Genomic DNA, 22,760 nt, shown 5'->3' with positions numbered 1-22,760 from the left:
TGTCAACTTCACGGTGCGGCTCCCAACACCTGGATTCATTTTAAAATAATACTTGAGCCTGGGACAGTCACAATCCAGGTCCATGTGGGGACCAGTCCTGGGAGTGTTGATGGGACAGTGTAGAGGGAGCTTTACTCTGTATCTAACCCTGTACCTGCCCTGGGAGTGTTTGATGGGACAGTGTAGAGGGAGCTTTACTCTGTATCTAACCCTGTACCTGCCCTGGGAGTGTTTGATGGGGCAGTGTAGAGGGAGCTTTACTCTGTATCTAACCCGTGCTGTACCTGCCCCTGGGAGTGTTTGATGGGACAGTGTGGAGGGAGCTTTACTCTGTATCTAACCCGTGCTGTACCTGTCCTGGGAGTGTTTGATGGGACAGTGTAGAGGGAGCTTTTACTCTGTATCTAACCCGTGCTGTACCTGTCCTGGGAGTGTTTGATGGGACAGTGTAGAGGGAGCTTTACTCTGTTTCTAACCCGTGCTGTACCTGCCCTGGGAGTGTTTGATGGGACAGTGCAGAGGGAGCTTTACTCTGTATCTAACCTGTCCTGTACCTGCTCTGGGAGTGTTTGATGGGACAGCGTAGAGGGAGCTTTACTCTGTATCTAACCCGTGCTGTACCTGCCCTGGGAGTGTTTGATGGGACAGTGCAGAGGGAGCTTTACTCTGTTTCTAACCCGTGCTGTACCTGCCCTGGGAGTGTTTGATGGGACAGTGTAGAGGGAGCTTTACTCTGTATCTAACCTGTCCTGTACCTGCTCTGGGAGTGTTTGATGGGACAGTGTAGAGGGGAGCTTTACTCTGTATCTAACCTGTCCTGTACCTGCCTGGGAAAGAGAGGAAGGGGGAGGGGAGATATAGATAGAGAGAGGGAGGAGAGAGATAGATAGAGGGAGGAGAGAGATAGAGAGAGGGAGGAGAGAGATAGATAGAGAGAGGGAGGAGAGAGATAGAGGGAGGAAGGAGAGAGAGGGGGGGAGGGGAGAGATAGAGGGGGGAGGGGAGAGATAGAGGGGGGAGGAAGGGAGAGAGAGGAAGGGGGAGGGGAGAGATAGAGGGAGGGAGGGAGGGGAGAGAGATAGAGGGAGGGGGAGAGAGAGAGGGGGAGGGGAGAGATAGTGGGGGGAGGAAGGTAGAGGGGGGAGGAAGGTAGAGGGGGGAGGAAGGAGAGAGAGGAAGGGGGAGGGGAGAGATAGAGGGAGGAGGAGAGAGATAGGGAGGGGGGAGAGATAGAGGGAGGGGGGGGAGATAGAGGGAGGGGGAGAGATAGAGGGAGGGGGAGAGATAGAGGGAGGGGGAGAGATAGAGGGAGGGGGAGAGAGATGGAGGGGGAGAGAGATATAGAGAAGGGGGAGAGAGATAGAGGTAAGGGGAGAGATAGAGAGAGGGAGGAGAGAGAGAGGGAGGGGGAGAGAGATGGAGGGGGAGAGAGATATAGAGAAGGGGGAGAGAGATAGAGGTAAGGGGGAGAGATAGAGAGAGGGAGGAGAGAGAGAGGGAGGAGAGGAGAGAGGGAGGAAAGAGAGAGGGAGGAAAGAGAGAGGGAGGAAAGAGAGAGGGAGGAAGAGAGAGAGAGGAAAGAGAGAGAGAGGAAAGAGAGAGAGAGGGGGGAAGGGGGAGAGAGATAGAGGGAAGGGGGAGAGAGATAGAGGGAAGGGGGAGAGAGGTAGAGGGAGGAGAGAGAGAGAGAGGTGAGGGAGGAGAGAGAGAGAGAGGTGAGGGAGGAGAGAGAGGAGAGAGAGGGGGGTAGGGGAGAGATAGGAAGGGGGGAGGAGAGAGATAGAGGGAGGGGGGAAGAATGATAGAGGGAGGGGGGGAGAGAGAGAGAGGGAGGAAAGAGAGAGGGGGAGAGAGATAGAGGGAGGGGGGAGAGAGATAGTGGGAGGGGGAGAGAGATAGAGAGGGGGGGAGAGAGATAGAGGGAGGGAGGAGAGAGATGGAGGGAGGGGGGAAGAGAGATAGAGGGAGGGGAGAGAGATATAGAGCGGGGGAGAGAGAGAGGGAGGGGGGGAGAGAGATAGAGGGAGGGGGGAGAGAGATAGAGGGAGGGGGGAGAGAGATAGAGGGAGGGGGGAGAGAGATAGAGGGGAGGGGGGGGAGAGAGATGAGGGAGGGGGGAGAGAGATAGAGGGAGGGGGGAGAGAGATAGAGGGAGAGGGGAGAGAGAGAGAGGGAGGGGGAGAGAGATAGAGAGAGGGGGAGAGAGGGAGGGGGGGAGAGAGATAGAGGGAGGGGGGAGAGAGATAGAGGGAGGGGGGAGAGAGATAGAGGGAGGGGGGAGAGAGATAGAGGGAGAGGGGAGAGAGATAGAGGGAGGGGGAGAGAGATAGAGAGAGGGGGAGAGAGGGAGGGGGGGAGAGAGATAGAGGGAGGGAGGAGAGAGATAGAGGGAGGGGGGAGAGAGATAGAGAGAGGGGTGAGAGAGATAGAGAGAGGGGTGAGAGAGAGAGGGAGGAAAGAGAGAGGGGGAGAGAGATAGAGGGAGGGGGGAGAGAGATAGAGAGAGATAGAGAGAGGGGGGAGAGAGATAGAGAGAGGGGGGAGAGTGAGAGGGAGGAAAGAGAGAGGGGGGAGAGAGATAGAGGGAGGGGGAGAGAGATAGATGGAAGGGGGAGAGATAGAGGGGAGAGGTAGAGGGAAGAGAGAGGGAGGAAAGAGAGAGGGAGGAAAGAGAGAGGGAGGAAAGAGAGAGAGAGAGAGGGGGGAGAGAGATAGAGGGAGGAAGGGAGAGTGGGAGGGGGAGGGGAGTGATAGAGGGGAGAGAGAGGGGGAGGGGAGAGATAGAGAGGGGGGAGGGGCGAGATGGAGGGAGGGAGGGGAGAGATGGAGAAAGGGAGGGAGAGATTGTGGGGAGGGTGAGGGGAGAGAGAGAGAGAGGGAGGGTGGGGAGAGAGAGGGTGGGGAGGGAGGGGAGAGATGAGACGAGAGAGAGAGAGAGAGAGGGGAGAGAGAGGGAGGGAGGGGAGAGAGAGAGAGAGGGAGGGGAGCTAAAGTGGGGAGGGGAAGATAGAGAGAGGGGACAGGACAGATAGAGAGAGGAGAGGGGAGAGATGGAAGGGAGGAGGGGAGAGATGGCGGGAGGGGAGAGATGGCGGGAGGGGAGGGCGAGATAGAGGGAGGGCAAGATAGAGGGAGGGCAAGATAGAGGGAGGGCAAGATAGAGGGAGGGCAAGATAGAGGGAGGGCAAGATAGAGGGAGGCAAGATAGAGGGAGGGCAAGATAGAGGGAGGGAGGGACGGAGGGCGAGATGGAGGGAGGGAGGGACGGAGGGCGAGATGGAGGGAGGGAGGGGAGGGCGAGATGGAGGGAGGGAGAGACGGAGGGCGAGATGGAGGGAGGGAGGGACGGAGGGCGAGATGGAGGGAGGGAGGGAGAGATGGAGGGAGGGAGGGACGGAGGGCGAGATGGAGGGGAGGGAGAGAGAGATGGAGGGAGGGAGGGACGGAGGGCGAGATGGAGGGAGGGAGGGAGAGATGTAGGGAGGGACGGAGGGCGAGACGGAGGGAGGGGAGGGAGAGAGGGATATCAACGCCCTCCCCTCCTGCCTCTGGCCAATGTTGGGCGTGGGGCAATCGAGGCAATCCCTCCATCTCTCCCACCCTCCATCCTTCTCTCCCCACCCTCCCTCTCTCCCACCCTCCATCCCTCCATCGCTCCCACCCTTCCTCCTTCCATTGATCTCTCTCTCCCTTACTCCCTCCCTCCATCCATCCATCTCTCCCTCCCTCCCTCCATCTCTCCCTCCCTCGCCACTGTGAGGCACTGATGTTCACCTCCATGTGCTGCTGCTTGTTATTCTGTCCGCCCTGTAATCCAGCGCCTGTCCACTAACCTTAAACTGTGCCTCTGGTGAGCCAGTGATAATCACCATCCTCTCATTCGCCTCGGGCCCTTCTGCGGGAGCAATCTGCGAACACACAAAGAGACAATCAGGATCGGGATATCAGTATCGGGATTGGGGTATCTATCGGGATCGGGGTATCAGTATCGGTATCGGGATCGGGATATCAGAATCGGGATCGGGATATCAGAATCGGGATCGGGATATCAGAATCGGGATCGGGATCGGTGTACCAGTATCGGTATCGGGTATCACTATCAGGATCGGTGTATCAGTATCAGTATCGGGATCGGTGTACCAGAATCGGGATCGGTGTATCAGAATCGGGATCGGGATCGGGGTATCAGAATCGGGATCGGGGTATCAGAATCGGGATCGGTGTATCAGAATCGGGATCGGGATCGGCGTATCAGAATCGGGATCGGCGTATCACTATCGGGATCGGCGTATCAGAATCGGGATCGGCGTATCAGAATCGGGATCGGCGTATCACTATCGGGATCGGCGTATCAGAATCGGGATCGGCGTATCAGAATCGGGATCGGCGTATCACTATCTGGATCGGCGTATCACTATCTGGATCGGCGTATCACTATCTGGATCGGCGTATCAGAATCGGGATCGGGGTATCAGAATCGGGATCGGGGTATCAGAATCGGGATCGGGGTATCAGAATTGGGATCGGGATCGGTGTATCAGAATCGGGATCGGCGTATCAGAATCGGGATCGGGATCGGCGTATCAGAATCGGGATCGGGATCGGCGTATCAGAATCGGGATCGGGATCGGTGTATCAGAATCGGGATCGGTGTATCAGAATCGGGATCGGGATCGGTGTATCAGAATCGGGATCGGGATCGGTGTATCAGAATCAGGATCGGGATCGGTGTATCAGTATCGGGATCGGTGTATCAGAATCGGGATCGGGATCGGTGTATCAGAATCGGGATCGGTGTATCAGTATCAGTATTGGGATATCGGTATCAGGATCGGGGTATCGGGATCGGGGTATCGGGATCGGGGTATCAGGATCGGGGTATCGGTATCGGGATCGGGGTATTGGGATCGGGGTATTGGGATCGGGATCGGGGTATCGGGATCGGGGGATCGGGATCGGGGTATCAGGATCGGGGTATCAGGAGCGGGGTATCGGGATCGGGGTATCGGTATCAGGGTATCGGGATCGGGGTATCGGTATCGGGGTATCAGGATCGGGGTATCGGGGTATCGGTATCGGGGTATCAGGATCGGGATCGGGGTATCAGGATCGGGATCGGGGTATCAGGATCGGGGTATCGGTATCGGTATCGGGGTATCGGTATCAGGATCGGGGTATCGGGATCGGGGTATCGGGATCGGGGTATCGGTATCGGGATCGGGGTATCGGGATCGGGGTATCGGGATCGGGGTACCGGGATCGGGGTATCGGGGTATCGGGGGATCGGGGTATCGGGATCGGGGTATCGGGATCGGTATCGGGGTATCGGGATCGGGGTATCGGGATCGGGGTATCGGGATCGGGATATCGGGATCGGGATCAGTATCGGGATCGGGATCGGTGTATCAGTATCAGTATCGGGATCGTTGCATTAGTATCAGGATCGGGCTCAGTATCGGGATCGGGCTCAGGATTGGGATCGGGCTCAGGATCGGGATCAGGATCGGGCTCAGTATCAGGATCGGGATCAGTATTGGGATCGGGATCAGTATCGGGATTGGGATCAGGATCGGGCTCAGTATTGGGATCAGGATCGGGCTCAATATCGGGATCGGGCTCATTATCGGGATCGGGCTCATTATCGGGATCGGGATCAGTATCGGGATCGGGATCAGTATCGGGCTCAGTATTGGGATCAGGATCGGGCTCAATATCGGGATCGGGATCAGTATCGGGATCGGGCTCATTATCGGGATCAGGCTCATTATCAGGATCGGGCTCATTATCGGGATCAGGCTCATTATCAGGATCGGGCTCATTATCGGGATCGGGATCAGTATCGGGATCCGTATCAGTATCGGGATCGGGCTCATTATCGGGATCGGGATCGGGCTCGGGCTCAGTATTGAGATCGGGCTCAGTATCGGGATCGAGATCAGGATCGGGCTCATTATCGGGATCAGTATCGGGATCATTATCGGGCTCAGTATCGGGATCAGGATCGGGCTCATTATCGGGATCAGGATCGGGATCATTATCGGGATCAGTATCGGGATCAGGATCGGGATCAGTATCGGGATCAGTATCGGGATCAGGATCGGGATCAGTATTGGGATCAGGATCGGGCTCAGTATCGGGATCGGGCTCAGTATCGGGATTGGGATCAGTATCGGGATCGGGATCAGTATCGGGATCGGTATCGGGATCAGAGCCGTTTGTTTTTGGGGGCACGGAGCAATTTGAAGGTGAAGCAACAGTGCAGGAAGAAATCTTCCCGGGGGATGGGGGGGCGCGGAAGGGGGGAGGGGGAGCCAGATCGGGACTCTGCCGAGGTGCATCTTGCTGGGGGACAGGCCCACAGGCCCCAGCACCCCCCAGCCCCTCACCCGAGCCTGGGCAGTGAGTGTGGCCGGGCTATTGGACTGTGGAGGGCGCCACGGCCTAACCCCGACGTGCAGTGGGTGTCCTGAGCCAGGGAGCACTGGCCCCCGGATGTAATGCTCCCGCCGCTGTTTCCAGCTAATGTGCTGCTCTCTCTCAAGCCACCAGTACAAACAGACCCTGGCCTTTCGGATTCATCGACTAGATAGGGTGACTGAGCTGTGAACAGCCTTCCAGCTCCGTGGATCTCAGAACAGAAGGGGGCATCGGGTGAGAAAATCCCAGTCATCGAAACACATGGGAGTTACACTGTGGGAACAGGCCTTTCGGCCCAAGCACTCTGTGTCAGCATCTACCCTCCACACAGTCTAATCCTGGGCCACTTTCCCAGACTTCAGGGGCTGGGGGCGTACCTCTGCTATAAAGCGATCCGGAGTGGAGACCCCCGTCTGACTTACCTTTCCTAGTCCCCGGGTACTGAGGCCAATTACCATCTCCCCCCACCCCCCACAAACTGCAGCTCTGGCTGAGATCAGTCACTCCGCAAAAACCAGCCGGGGTCAAGCTCAGGCCCTTCCTGGACTGCGGGTCGCTTGCTCGTCTCTGAGTCAGTTGGTCGTGGGTTCAAGTCCCCACTTCAGAACGTAAGCACATAATCTAGACTGACACACCTGTGCCAGTACTGAGGGAGTGCTGCACTGTCGGAGGTACCGCCTTTCGGATGAGACGTCAAACCGAGGCTCCATCTGCCTCTCAGGTGGAGGTAAACAATTCCCACGGTGCTAATGGAAGAAGAGCAGAGGAGGTCTACGGATGTGGTGTATTTTGGAAAAAGAATGTAAGGGGCTGGTGGCTGAAAGATTTCCCAGGTAGGGTGAGGGCCGGAGATTTCAGGTAGGGCGAGAGGTGGAGCTATGTAATACAACGGGCACTGCATAATACACTGCCGGGTACTGTGTAATACGGTGCTGTGCACTGCGTAATACAACACTGAGTACTGCGTAATACAGCGATGTGCACTGCGTAACACACTGCCGGGTACTGCGTAATAGTGCTGGTCATGACATAATACAGTGCCGGGTACTGCGTAATGCAACGATGTGCACTGCGTAATAGTGGCGGGTACTGTGTAATACGGTGCTGGTCACTGCGTAATACAACACTGAGTACTGCATAATACAGCGATGTGCACTGCGTAATACAGCGATGTGCACTGCGTAATACAGCGATGTGCACTGCGTAATACAGCGATGTGCACTGCGTAATACAGCGATGTGCACTGCGTAATACAGCGATGTGCACTGCGTAATACAGTGCCGGGTACTGCGTAATACAGTGCTGGTCATGACATAATACAGTGCCGGGTACTGCGTAATACAGTGCTGGTCATGACATAATACAGTGCCGGGTACTGCGTAATACAGTGCTGGTCATGACATAATACAGTGCCGGGTACTGCGTAATGCAACGATGTGCACTGCGTAATAGTGGCGGGTGCTGCATAATACGGCGACGGGCACCCCCGCGCGACCCCGGCGACGGGCACCCCCGCGCGACCCCGGCGACGGGCACCCCCGCGCGACCCCGGCGACGGGCACCCCCGCGCGACCCCGGCGACGGGCACCCCCGCGCGACCCCGGCGACGGGCACCCCCGCGCGACCCCGGCGATGGGCTGCTTACAGTACCATGATGCAGGAAGCAGAGGCTCTGTATTGAGCGGTATCAAAGCACATTTAGAAGCTGCGATTTACCCGAGCTCCAGGGCTGGGCAGGTCTTGCTCCTGTCATGTCGCAACCTGACTGAAAACTGACTCAAAGCTCCTCTCCCGAGGAACTCTGAGGATCAGAAATGGCAAATGGAGCCTTCAAGCCAGGGCTGTCAGACCACCCAGAGTCAGGGAACACCCAGCGGATATAGTCCCACCAGATAGTACACTCACAAACCGTCATCATTTTAATACAGCTCGTCTCTCTCCCACCTCACTGCCCCAGTGTCACTTGTTACAGTCTGCAGTCAACGTTTTCTGCCCTCACTCTCCCGTGGGCCCGACACACTCCCTCCCACTCCCCCACACTGTCCCAAATCCTCGCGCCCCCATGTCAAAAAGACATTAGAAGTGAGTGTGTGCGCAGTCCGATTGGCCCTCCGTGCCTGGAGGCTGGGTGGCCTGGTGCTACCCAGGCCCTCCGGCCTCACCACCCACCCCCCACCCTTTTCAATCCGGCATTTGAAGCCCGGAGCTGGGAGCGTGCGCAATATTCAAAGTTTGACAGCGAGCAGAAGAACACACATCATCATCCCAGCTTTCAAAACAAAACAAAAAACACCAACTTCAAACCGTGCTTTGATTGTGGGGGGAAATGAATACTGCTTTCTGAGCTGTCGAGGCCTCAGGCTCTTCCCATCCCCCCTCCCACCCCCACCCCTTTTAATTAGTAACCTTGGGAGGGCCTGAGAGTGGTGGTTACACGACAAAGCACTAACCACACACAGTGCATCAGCCCCTTCGTCGCAGCTTGCTGGCAAAACATTACTGAGGCACAAAACACAACCAAAACTGGCCTGGCCTACTCCGACCACATCACTTTCATACTGAAGGTACTTCAAACAACAAAGTAAAAGGAAATTAAGACTTTTACCTACACTCCATTCCTAAAGATGGGCGGGGCGGGGGGCGCGAGGGGCAAACCTCCCACACTGCACCACACCAAAGACGACACACACAGTCTAAATATACTGCAGCCTCCTCTAATCCAAGCAGTGATTCAGACAAACAAATTTCATACCCAGTTACCAAAATAACTCACTCGGTTGCAGTTGGCCACTACATTCGGAGATTGTCTTTCAAAGCTGGAATTGCAGAGCAGAGTGCGGCTGAAGAGGCCTAATTGGATCACAGACCCAGAAACCTTAGCTTCGACTTGGCCAACTCCCCTCCAACTCACCGCGAACACACTGCTGTGTGGGCCTGGACTGAGAGGGACCGGCCAGCCTCCACTCACACTCCCTGCTTTGCTAAGATCCAACTCCCCTCAGCCCTGGGAGGCTCCATTCATTTCGATGGGCCTGCAATTCTTAAAGAAAAAAAACCAATGGCATCGTATTGACACCGGCCGGGTCATGGGTTCAAACTTTGGTGGAAACGATTGCCGTTGAGAATCGCTCTCTCTTGCGCCTGTAACGGCCGTGAACGGTGCGTTCAGAAAACGCAAAGCAACGCAAAGCACGGTCGCACCACATGGCCGTTCAAACAGGCCGCCCGCTAACCGTGGCCACCTGCCCCCAGCCCCATCTCGGGCCAACGTCCCTGAATCAGTGCCCACACCCGTCCGTGTGTGCTCCGTACAATGTAACACTCTGTGATGTAGCTCATCTTACATAGGAACAGCAAGAGGCCATTCAGCCCTTTGAGCCTGTTCCGCCATTCAATCAGATCATGGCTGATCTGTATCTCAACTCCACATCCCTTGATATCCTTACCTAACAAAAATCTAGCGATCTAAGTCGTGAAAATTGACCCAGTATCCACAGCTTTTAGGGGGAGCACAGTTCCACATTCCCACTACCAGTTGTGTGAAAAAGTGTTTCCTGATTTCACTCCTGAACGGCCGAGCTCTAATTTTAAGGTTATGCCCCCTTGTTCTGGACTCTCCCACCAGAGGAAATAGTTTCTCCGTATCTATCCTATCAAATCCCCATTTTAAATACCTCGAATAGATCACCCCTCAACCTTCTAAACTCGAGGGAGTACAAGCCCAGTCTATGCAACCTGTCCCCATAATTTAACCCTCTGAAACCCCAGTATCATTCTGGTGAATCTGCACTGCGCCCCCTCCAAGGCCAATAAATCCTTCCTGAGGTGCGGTGCCCAGAACTGAACCCAGTATCTCCAGATGTGGTCTGACCAGGGCTCTGCGCAGCTGGAACATCCCTTCATGAAAAGCAAAATACTGCGGATGCTGGAAATCTGAAATCTGGTTTTATTTATGTAACATCCCTTCCTCACTTTTAAATTTCAACCTCCTTGAGTAAAGGCCAACATTCCATTAGCCTTTTTGATCGATGCCTTTAAGGGGAAGCTGGATAAACACACGAAGGAGAAAGGAACAGAAGGATATGGTGATAGGGTGAGATGAAGTAGGGAGGGAGGAGGCTCGTGTGGAGCATAAACACCGGCACAGACCAGTTGGGCCGAATGGCCTGTTTCCGTGCTGTAAATTTGATGTAATTCTACGATTGTGCATTAGCTTTTAGTGATTCGTGTACATGGACGACTAAATCCCTCTGCTCCTCCACAGCTCCTACTTTCTCGCCATTAAGAAAATTTTCCCATTTGTCTTTCATAGATCCAAAGTGGGTGACCTCGCATTGAACTCCATCTGCCACGGTTTTGCCCACTCACTCTGTCTGTCCATATCCCTTTGCAACTTCCTGCTCCCATTTATACAAATTACTGTCCCTCCTAACTTAGTGACATCTGGAAACACAACTCTCCATTCCTTCATCCAAGTCATTAATAAATATGGTGAAAAGCTGAGGCCCCAGAACAGATCCCTAGGGAACATCACTTGTCACACCCCGCCGAACACCTTAAGAATAGAATGAATGGTTACAGCACAGAAGGAGGCCATCCGGCCCATCGAGTCCGTGCCAGCTCTCTGCAAGAGCAATCCAGCTCGTCCCACTCCCCCGCTCTATCCCCGAAGCCCTGCAAATTTTTTCCCTTCAAGATAGAATCATCGAATTTATCCCCACCCTGGCTCCTACCCTCCCAACCAATCACCAACCCTACACTGACGTCACAGCAATTTCCTTGTGAAGTCAGAAGGCTACAAAATCTGGCCTCAGTCCCTGCAGACCAGAGAAACAGATCAGGAAAACTGCCACCCTTCATACCGAGCCTCACCAGACCCTCTGCTGCCCGTCCAACACACTGTTCCAGTACAGCTACAACACTGGCATCTACCCGACAATGTGGAAAATTGCCCAGGTATGTCCTGTCCACAAAAAGCAGGACAAATCCAATCCGGCCAATTACCGCCCCATCAGTCTACTCTCAATCATCAGCAAAGTGATGGAAGGTGTCGTCGACAGTGCTATCAAGCGGCACTTACTCACCAATAACCTGCTCACCGATGCTCAGTTTGGGTTCCGCCAGGACCACTCGGCTCCAGACCTCATTACAGCCTTGGTCCAAACATGGACAAAAGAGCTGAATTCCAGAGGTGAGGTGAGAGTGACTGCCCTTGACATCAAGGCAGCATTTGACCGAGTGTGGCACCAAGGAGCCCTAGTAAAATTGAAGTCAATGGGAATCAGGGGGAAAACTCTCCAGTGGTTGGAGTCATACCTAGCACAAAGGAAGATGGTAGTGGTTGTTGGAGGCCAATCATCTCAGCCCCAGGACATTGCTGCAGGAGTTCCTCAGGGCAGTATCCTAGGCCCATCCATCTTCAGATGCTTCATCAATGACCTTCCCTCAATCATAAAGTTAGAAATGGGGATGTTCGCTGATGATTGCAGTGTTCAGTTCCATTCGCAACCCCTCAAATAATGAAGCAGTCCGTGCCTGCATGCAGCAAGACCTGGACAACATCCAGGCTTGGGCTCATAAGTGGCAAGTAACATTCGCGCCAGACAAGTGCCAGGCAATGGCCATCTCCAACAAGAGAGAGTCTAACCACCACCCCATGACATTCAATGGCATTACCATCGCCGAATCCCCCACCATCAACATCCTGGGGGTCACCATTGACCAGAAACTTAACTGGACCAGCCACATAAATACTGTGGCCACAAGAGCAGGTCAGAAGCTGGGTATTCTGCGGCGAGTGACTCACCTCCTGACTCCCCAAAGCCTTTCCACCATCTACAAGGCACAAGTCAGGAGTGTGATTGAATACTCTCCACTTGCCTGGATGAGTGCAGCTCCAACAACACTCAAGAAGCTCGACACCATCCAGGACAAAGCAGCCCGCTTGATTGGCACCCCATCCACCACCCTAAACATTCACTCCCTTCACCACCGGCGCACTGTGGCTGCAGTGTGTACCATCCATAGGATGCAGTGCAGCAACTCGCCAAGGCTTCTTCGACAGCACCTCCCAAACCCACGACCTCTACCACCTCGAAGGACAAGGGCAGCAGGTACATGGGAACAACACCACCTGCACGTTCCCCTCCAAGTCACACGCCATCCTGACTTGGAAATATATCACTGTTCCTTCATCGTCGCTGGGTCAAAATCCTGGAACTCCCTTCCTAACAGCACTGTGGGAGAACCGTCACCACACGGACTGCAGCGGTTCAAGAAGGCGGCTCACCACCACCTTCTCAAGGGCAGTTAGGGATGGGCAATAAATGCCGGCCTTGCCAGCGACGCCCACATCCCATGAACAAATAAAAAAAAAGGAGGCCCTTCAGCCCCTCGGGCCTGACCCGCCATCCATTTAGATCATGGCTGATCTGTACCTGAACTCCATTTTCCCGCCTTTGCTCCATATCCCTTGATGCCCTTACCCAAGAAAAATCAATCCATCTCAGTCCTGAAAGCTTCAATTGACCCTCAGCACTTCGGGGGAAGAGAGTTCCCATCTCACTTTGGACTGCCCTGCAACCTCTCCATACCCCTTCCCCAGCACAGCTCCTCCTGTCAATAGGGTGATTACCAGCAACACGGTATCACCTTTGGCCTCAAATAGTTTCCCGACCATGTGGCTGGCCTTTAATCACCAGTTAGTGCCCAGGGAAACGGGGCGGGGGGGGGGGGGGCAGATGCATGCTGGACCTTTGTACTCAAAGCAAACCATGGTTTAACCCCAGGTTGGAGAGGGGGGTAATGAAGACCCCTCTCCAGGAAGCCAGGGCTTTCTCTGTGTGGGGGTCCAGGCAGCATGTCACCCATTCAGTCCACCAACTGCACAGCAGGACATAACGCAAGGCGAAAAAACACCTCCCATCAAACCAGGGGATGTGCTCGTGATGTTGGGAATTAACACACATGCTGATCATCACCTGGGGAGCGTTGGCAATGTTGACTGGTTCAAGAGACATCTCATCTAACATGGGCTTGGATAGGTTACCTCGGCAACGTACGGCCAGCGATTGAGAGTTGTTTAACGGACCGTACCTTGATGGAAGCCCCAGCGAACCTGGAGAGCTGCTTGATTTGCTGTCCTTTCTTTCCGATAATGGCTCCCACGGCTTGGGTTGGGATGAAGAGGTGCACAATCTCCTGTTCTGTTGTCTGCTGGGAAGGAGGCCACGGGTCAATGTGGGAAAAGAGATCGGATTCCAGCCCGACTGGGCAGTGCCAGCTATCCACGCCTCAAACCGCAGAGGTTGAACATTCCACCAATTCTGGGAACTGCGGAAAATCACTAGTGTCCAATCATGGAAGCAGCGTGGGAGGGGCCGAGTACTTGTTGGTTGACACCGAGAACCCCTTCAACAAATTAAACCCTTTGACCCCAGGTCAAATTTTCAAAAAAACTTTGAAGGAAACCACTTTCTTCCTTCCAGGCTGGGGTTTTATTTGGGCGCTGGGATTGTTGGTGGAGCTTACCGACGGCATCCAGTGGAAGAAACGTGACAACAGAACTGTATGAAAGTGTTACCGTGCGATGGCTATGAGGGACTGCACCAGTAACCCAGGAGATAGGGAAATGATCAACCTCTGAATGTTCTTTGACACACGTTGTCCCCCATACCTGCAACAAGAGTTAACAGAAGAATAAATGGAAGCTGTTAAACACATAACGCCCATGCAAAGCAGTTTTAGGCAGCCAACCCCAGCACCTTGGTTGGCAAGGTTATTGCCCTGGACCTTCACGCAACATCTTCACTGGTAACAGGTGTTCTGAAGCCCATCCCCAGTTCTCAGCCTCACCAGGTCAAGGGGCAGGGCTTTATAGAGGAAGGAGCTGTCCTCAGTGAGGCCATTCTTACCCACAAACTGGTTGCCCATGTCACGGCAAAAGACAAGGTTTACCAGGTGACCTGGTCAAAAGAACATGAAATACACACTTCACTGGCAGGAGGGTCGGTAACCAGGGGACACAGGTTTAAGATCATTGACAGAAGAACCAGGGGGTGCGGGAGAGATGAGGAGAATTTATTTTACGCAGCGAGTTGTTATGATCTGGAATGCGCTGCCTGAAAGGGTGGTGGAAGCAGATTCAATAATAACTTTCAAAAGGGAATTGGATAAATAATTGAAAAGGAGAAATTTGCAGGGCCATGGGAGGTGGGACCAATTGTATAGCTCTTTCAAAGAGCCAGCACAGGCACAATGGGCCGAAAGGCCTCCATCTGAACCGTATCATTCTATGATTCTATGAAAAAGAAATTGCAGCCAAGTGAGGGATACTCCTTTGGAGAGCCAAGTGAGGAGTACTCCTTTGGAGAGCCAAGTGAGGAGTACTCCTTTGGAGAGCCAAGTGAGGGATACTCCTTTGGAGAGCCAAGTGAGGAGTACTCCTTTGGAGAGCCAAGTGAGGGATACTCCTTTGGAGAGCCAAGTGAGGGATACTCCTTTGGAGAGCCAAGTGAGGAGTACTCCTTTGGAGAGCCAAGTGAGGAGTACTCCTTTGGAGAGCCAAGTGAGGGATACTCCTTTGGAGAGCCAAGTGAGGGATACTCCTTTGGAGAGCCAAGTGAGGAGTACTCCTTTGGAGAGCCAAGTGAGGAGTACTCCTTTGGAGAGCCAAGTGAGGGATACTCCTTTGGAGAGCCAAGTGAGGGATACTCCTTTGGAGAGCCAAGTGAGGAGTACTCCTTTGGAGAGCCAAGTGAGGAGTACTCCTTTGGAGAGCCAAGTGAGGAGTACTCCTTTGGAGAGCCAAGTGAGGGATACTCCTTTGGAGAGCCAAGTGAGGGATACTCCTTTGGAGAGCCAAGTGAGGGATACTCCTTTGGAGAGCCAAGTGAGGAGTACTCCTTTGGAGAGCCAAGTGAGGGATACTCCTTTGGAGAGCCAAGTGAGGGATGCTCCTTTGGAGAGCCAAGTGCCACTGATACTCAACTCAACATTCATCGATATTAAATTTGGGCAGCTGGGAAGTGCAGCAGAAATGTACATGATTGTCAGCTGACAACCAATGAAACCAGGAGCATGTTACACACAAAACAGTACCCTGGTCTCTAGCTTCGAATGAGATGAAAAGTCTGCCCTGTCTGCTGGCTACAAGTGTCTCCGTGACCGTCTCAATTTGGCTCTGAGTGGAGCACAAAGGAGCTCTAGTTTGGAAGCCAATTCACAATCGAATGGCGAGGGGGGACCCTCAGGACGGCTGGTGTGAGAAGTGTCACCCTGCTACAGTTGGGGAACTTATCTGAGGTTGGAGCTGAAGCAACGCGGAGTGAGCCTCACTCTGCGTCTAACTCGTGCTGCATCGCACCCTGGGAAACCACTCAAAATACAAGACAGCAATAACCCGGTGAACTACAAGCAGAATATGAAGCACAGAGACTGAGCTACAGAGTGCGGGAGACCCTGATTTAACTGGACATTACTGACAGATGGCCCGGTCTTGCAGTATCTCAACACGTTGGTGCAGTGAGAGATCCATTCTGCCGTTTACATCACGGCTCCACACACTGGGCTGAAGGCAAGCTGCCGTGCACATCGCCCATTGAAGTGGGCCAGTGGAGGCATCCTGGAGCTTCAAACCCCGCCTCCGAGCAAGAGAACACATTCCAGGTGGCCCGAGTGTAGTCGTTGGTGTCAGTGCAAGGATCAGGGCCCACAGCCTGAACAGGACAAGCAAACAGATCGGGATCTTATCCAATGGAAGCACATATCTACGGGATTTAAACCGATGGCCCTCATTCAGCTGCAGGACTCGAGAACATAACAGTGTGGGGGGACTCACCAATACAATCGATGGTGATGAGCAGGGTCTCTGGGATTATCCAGCTCTCAGTACTCTCACACTCACACCACCGCACCACACTCACATACTACACACACACACACACACACACTCACACCACCGCACCACACACACATACTACACACACACACTCTCACACTCACACCACCGCACCACACTCACATACTACACACACACACACACACACACTCACACCACCGCACCACACACACATACTACACACACACACTCTCACACTCACACCACCGCACCACACTCACATACTACACACACACACTCTCACACTCACACCACCGCACTGCGCACGCTCACATACTACACACACACACACACTCACACCACCGCACTGCGCACGCTCACATACTACACACACACACACACACACACTCACACCACCGCACTGCGCACGCTCACATACTACACACACACACACACACACGCTCACACCACCGCACCACACACACATACTACACACACACACACACACACACCCCACCACCACACTGCACATATGTACAAACTCATGACACACACTCACACCGCACTATGCACATGCCATCGCACCACACACGCTCACACTCACACCACCGCACTGCACACGCTCACTCACACCACCGCACACGCTCACTCACACTACCGCAGTGCACACGCTCACACCACCGCACTCACGCTCACACCACCGCACGGCACACGCCACCGCACGGCACACGCCACCGCACTGCACACGCCACCGCACTGCACACACTCCACACTCACACCACCGCACACTCACACCACCGCACTGCTCACACTCACACCACCGCACTGCTCACACTCACACCACCGCACTGCACACACTCACACCACTGCACTGCACACGGTCACTCACACCACCGCACTGCTCACGCTCACACCACCGCACTCACGCTCACACTCACACCACCGCACTCACACTACTGCACACGCTCACACTCACACTACCACACTGCTCACACTCACACCACTGCACTGCACACGGTCACTCACACTACCGCACTGCTCACGCTCACACCACCGCACTCACGCTCACACTCACACCACCGCACTCAAACTACTGCACACGCTCACACTCACACTGCCGCACTGCACACGCTCACACCACCGCACTCACGCTCACACTCACACCACCGCACTCAAACTACTGCACACGCTCACACTGCCGCACTGCACACGCTCACACCGCCGCACTGCACACGCTCACACTCACACCACCGCACTCACGCTCACACTCACACCACCGCACTCACACTACTGCACACGCTCACACTCACACTGCCGCACTGCACACGCTCACACCGCCGCACTGCACACACTCACACTGCACACGCTCACACTCACACCACCGCACTCAAACTACTGCACACGCTCACACTCACACTGCCGCACTGCACACGCTCACACTCACACCACCGCACTCACGCTCACACTCACACCACCGCACTCAAACTACTGCACACGCTCACACTCACACTGCTGCACTGCACACGCTCACACCGCCGCACTGCACACACTCACACTGCCGCACTGCACACACTCACACCACCGCACTGCACACACTCACACTGCCGCACTGCACACACTCACACCACCGCACTGCACACGCTCACACCGCCGCACTGCACACACTCACGCTGCACACGCTCACACTCACACCACCGCACTCACGCTCACACTCACACCACCGCACTCAAACTACTGCACACGCTCACACTCACACTGCCGCACTGCACACGCTCACACTCACACCACCGCACTCACGCTCACACTCACACCACCGCACTCAAACTACTGCACACGCTCACACTCACACTGCTGCACTGCACACGCTCACACCGCCGCACTGCACACACTCACACCACCGCACTGCACACACTCACACTGCCGCACTGCACACACTCACACTGCCGCACTGCACACACTCACACCACCGCACTGCACACACTCACACCACCGCACTCACGCTCACACTCACACCACCGCACTCACGCTCACACCACCGCACTCACACTACTGCACACGCTCACACTGCCGCACTGCACACGCTCACACCGCCGCACTGCACACGCTCACACTGCCGCACTGCACACGCTCACACTGCCGCACTGCACACGCTCACACTCACACCACCGCACTCACGCTCACACTCACACCACCGCACTCACACTACTGCACACGCTCACACTCACACTGCCGCACTGCACACGCTCACACCGCCGCACTGCACACGCTCACACTCACACCACCGCACTCACGCTCACACTCACACCACCGCACTCACACTACTGCACACGCTCACACTCACACTGCCGCACTGCACACGCTCACACTGCCGCACTGCACACGCTCACACTCACACCACCGCACTCACGCTCACACTCACACCACCGCACTCACACTACTGCACACGCTCACACTCACACTGCCGCACTGCACACGCTCACACCGCCGCACTGCACACGCTCACACCGCCGCACTGCACACACTCACACTGCCGCACTGCACACACTCACACCACCGCACTGCACACACTCACACCGCCGCACTGCACACACTCACACCACCGCACTGCACACACTCACACCGCCGCACTGCACACACTCACACGTCTCCCGACCCCTCCAGGTGTTAACACTGTACTGGGCTCCGTCTCACTGGCATTGAGGCTGCCTGAGTCATGGCTCCCCTTAATTCGTGAGTCCACGAGCGGAGTCAGAGGGAGGGGGGAAATCACAGACAATCCTCACCCTGTCCTCGCTCGACACACACTCACACACTCACACAGACCCCTGCACGTGCACTCACACGCCACTACACATGCACAACTAGACACGAACATACTCACCACTACACACACACACGTACTCACACTACACACACACACACTCACCAAACTACACACACACACGTACTCACACTACACACACACACACTCACCAAACTACACACACGCACGTACTCACACTACACACGCACACATACGCACACAGCTTCATGCACACATCACTGCACACGCACGCCAACATACCCAATCACCCATCCGCACACTCACACCAACACACGCACACAGACTTTCCAAAAGGGGTCACTGGATAGCGATGAGGAGGAGGAGCCTGGATTATTTTTCCCTCCCCTGCCTGAGGAGCTGAGGCAAAGTGAGGCCTCGCTCGGATAAACGAGTGAAATCCGAACTCAAGGCCTTCGACTGTGCCCGATCAGTGCCTGAGCTCGGCAAACGTGGGGGAGCGAAGGTTCTGTCCATGTCATGGCTGCTGGGAGCCCATGAGCCAAAACCAAACATGGTGCCAGCAGCTTTCACCGAAGCCTTGTATGAGGTGCAGGGCTATGGCACACCAAGTTTCGCAGGGCCTGCATAAAGCTTTCCACATGTGTCGGCATTTTTCTGCCTCGTTACAACTGCCAGCAGCGATATTTCCTTCTGTTCAACAAAAGGAATCAGAAAGCTCGCCGGGGGTGGAGTGAGTAAAAGGCACCACCTGGAGTAACACTGTGCCACCCCCACCGCCACCTCAGACAGACCACAGGGTCCCGGGCCGGGTATGTTAGCTGTCGGTCAGGATGTTGGAATGGATCCGGGTGCCTTGGCTCAGGGAGAGATCATTAGACAGGGCCCCGGCAGCATCCTCACTGACTCCAGAACATGAGAACAGAAGAAATAGGAGCAGGAGTAGGCCATCCGTCCCCTCGAGCCTGCCCCGCCATTCAACAAGATCATGGCTGATCTTCTACCTCGACGCCATTTTCCTGCACTATCCCCATATCCCTTGATGCCTTTAATATCTAGAAATCTATCGATCTCTGTTTTGAATGTACTCAATGACTGAGCCTCCACAGCCCTCTGGGGTAGAGAATTCCAAAGTTTCACCTCCCTCTGAGTGAAGAAATTTCTCCTCATCTCAGTCCTAAATGGACTACCCCTTATTCTGAGACTGTGACCCCTCGTTCTAGATTCCCCAGCCAGGGGAAACATCCTCCCTGCATCTACCCTGTCGAGCCCTGTAAGAATTTTGTATGTTTCAATGAGATCACCTCTCATTCTTCTAAACTCTAGAGAATACAGGCCTAGTCTACTCAATCTCTCCTCATACGACAATCCCGCCATCCCAGGAAACAGTCTGGTGAACCTTTGTTGCACTCCCTCTGTGGCAAGTATATCCTTTCTTCGGTAAGGAGACCAAAACTGTACACAATACTCCAGGTGTGGTCTCACCAAGGCCCTATATAATTGCAGTAAGACATCTTTACTCCTGTATTCAAATCCTCTTGTAATAAAGGCCAACATACCATTTGCCTTCCTAATTGTTTGCTGCACCTGCATGTTAGCTTTCAGTGACTCATGTACAAGGACACCCAGGTCCCTTTGAACATCAACATTTCCCAATCTCTCACCATTTAAAAAATACTCTGCGTTTCTGTTTTTCCTACCAAAGTGGATAACTTCACATTTTTCCACATTATATTCCATCTGCCATGTTCTTGCCCACTCACTCTTGCCTGTCTATATCCCCTTGAAGCGTCTTTGCATCCTCCTCACAACTCACATTCCCACCCAGTTTTGTGTCATCAGCAAACTTGGAAATATTACATTTGGTCCCCTCATCCAAATCATTGATATATATTGTGAATAGCTGGAGCCCAAGCACTGATCCCTGCGGTACCCCACTAGTCACAGTCTGCCAACCTGAAAAAGACCCATTTATTCCTGCTCTCTGTTTTCTGTCTGTTAACCAATTCTCAATCCATGCCAGTATATTACCCCCAATTCCATGTGCTCTAACTTTGTTCACCAACCTCCTGTGTGGGACCTTTTCAAAAGCCTTCTGAAAATCCAAATACACCACATCCACTGGTTCCCCCTTATCTATTCTACTAGTTACATCCTCAAAGAACTCCAATAGGTTTGTCAAACATGATTTCCCTTTCATAAATCCACGTTGACTCTGCCAAATCCTATTATTATTTTCTAAATGTCCTGTTATCACATCCTTTATAATAGATTCTAGCATTTTCCCCACTACTGATGTCAGGCTAACAGGTCTGTAGTTCCCCGGTTTCTTTCTCCCTCCTTTCTTAAATACTGGGGTTACATTTGCAACCCTCCAATCTGCAGGAACCGTTCCAGAATCTATAAAATTTTGGAAGATGACAACCAGTGCATCCACTATCTCTATAGCCACCTCTTTCAAAACCCTGGGATGTAGATCATCAGGTCCTTGGGATTTATCGACTTTCAGTCCCATTAATTTCTGTAGTACTATTTTTTTACTAATACTAATTTCCTTCAGTCCCTCATTCTCACCAGACCCTTGGTTCTCTAATATTTCTGGGAGATTTTTTGTGTCTTCTTCCTTGAAGACAGACACACAGTATTTGTTTAATTTCTCTGCCATTTCCTTATTCCCCATTATAAATTCTCCCCTCTCTGTCTGTAAGGGACCCACATTTGCCTTCGCCAGTCTTTTCCTTTTTACATACAATAGAAGCTTTACAGTCTGTTTTTATGTTTCTCGCTAGTTTACTCTCATATTCTGTTTTCCCTCTTTATCAATTTCTTGGTCCTCCTTTGCTGAATTCTAAAATGCTCCCAATCCTCAGGCTTACTGCTTTTTCTGGCAACTTTATATGTCTCTTCCTTTGATTTATTACTGTCTTTAATTTCTCTTGTTAGCCACGGTTGGACCACTTTTCCTGTTGGGTTTTTGTGCCTTAAAGGAATATATATTTGTTGCAAATTATGTTTTAATTCTTTAAATGCTAGCCATTGCCTGTCTACCGTCATACCTTGCAATGTAGTTCCCCAATCAACCACAGCCAACTTGCACCTCATACCTTCGTAGTTTCCTTTGTTTAGATTTAAGACCCGAGTCTCGGATTGAACTACATCACTTTCAAACTTAATGAAGAATTCTATCATATTATGGTCACTCTTCCCTAAGGGCTCCTTTACAACAAGATTATTAATTAATCAGCAGCGGTAGGCTCTGTCAGAGTCCGTGGGGAGGTGGGATGTTGTGTGGGACGGAGACCCTCTGTCAGAGCTCAGTGCTGGCGGGGGGCCTGAGCTAATTGTGAGGACTGACGATGCCATCCTGATTCCTCACAATTTCTCTTCTCAGATCTGTTGCCTGCTTTATATCTTCCTCTCGCTCTCTCCCTTTACCCTGAGGTGCCCACACTTCCCTTAGGATGGTTCTCTCCTGCATCTTTTCACTCCCCCCACCGTTATTTGCACGCATTTTCATGCTTTCCGTCTGCCTGCATTCACCCACAGCTGGTGGTAGGGTTTGACTTTGAGCGATGGTGTAAAATGGGTGATTGCCAATCTCCTGATTTTATCTTTCCATTGACTTCATCATGGAGTTTTGAAGATAGCTGCAGGCACCACATCACAAGGTAGAGAAAGAAACACAAGTTCCCCACAATCTTCACAGGGCTTTAATACAAAAGG

General features: G+C 53.4%; 1 protein-coding gene across 1 annotated transcript in view; it reads right to left on the bottom strand.

Annotated features, from left to right (window-relative positions):
- Nucleotides 1-3,774: 3,774 nt before the first annotated feature.
- Nucleotides 3,775-22,760, bottom strand: part of LOC137318228 (insulin-like growth factor 2 mRNA-binding protein 2) — a gene marked incomplete at both ends in the record, with an annotated part of 83,728 nt that continues 64,742 nt past the window's right edge. The window contains 2 exons of the mRNA XM_067981159.1: nt 3,775-3,908; nt 13,513-13,632. Of these exons, the coding sequence (XP_067837260.1) occupies nt 3,775-3,908; nt 13,513-13,632 (254 nt within the window). The remainder of the gene's footprint in view (nt 3,909-13,512; nt 13,633-22,760) is intronic.

This window comes from Heptranchias perlo, unplaced genomic scaffold (assembly GCF_035084215.1).
Source record: "Heptranchias perlo isolate sHepPer1 unplaced genomic scaffold, sHepPer1.hap1 HAP1_SCAFFOLD_664, whole genome shotgun sequence".
Taxonomy (NCBI): Eukaryota; Metazoa; Chordata; class Chondrichthyes; order Hexanchiformes; family Hexanchidae; genus Heptranchias; species Heptranchias perlo.
Note: the sequence above shows the minus strand (reverse complement) of the source record. Positions and strands in the feature narration are given on the sequence as shown.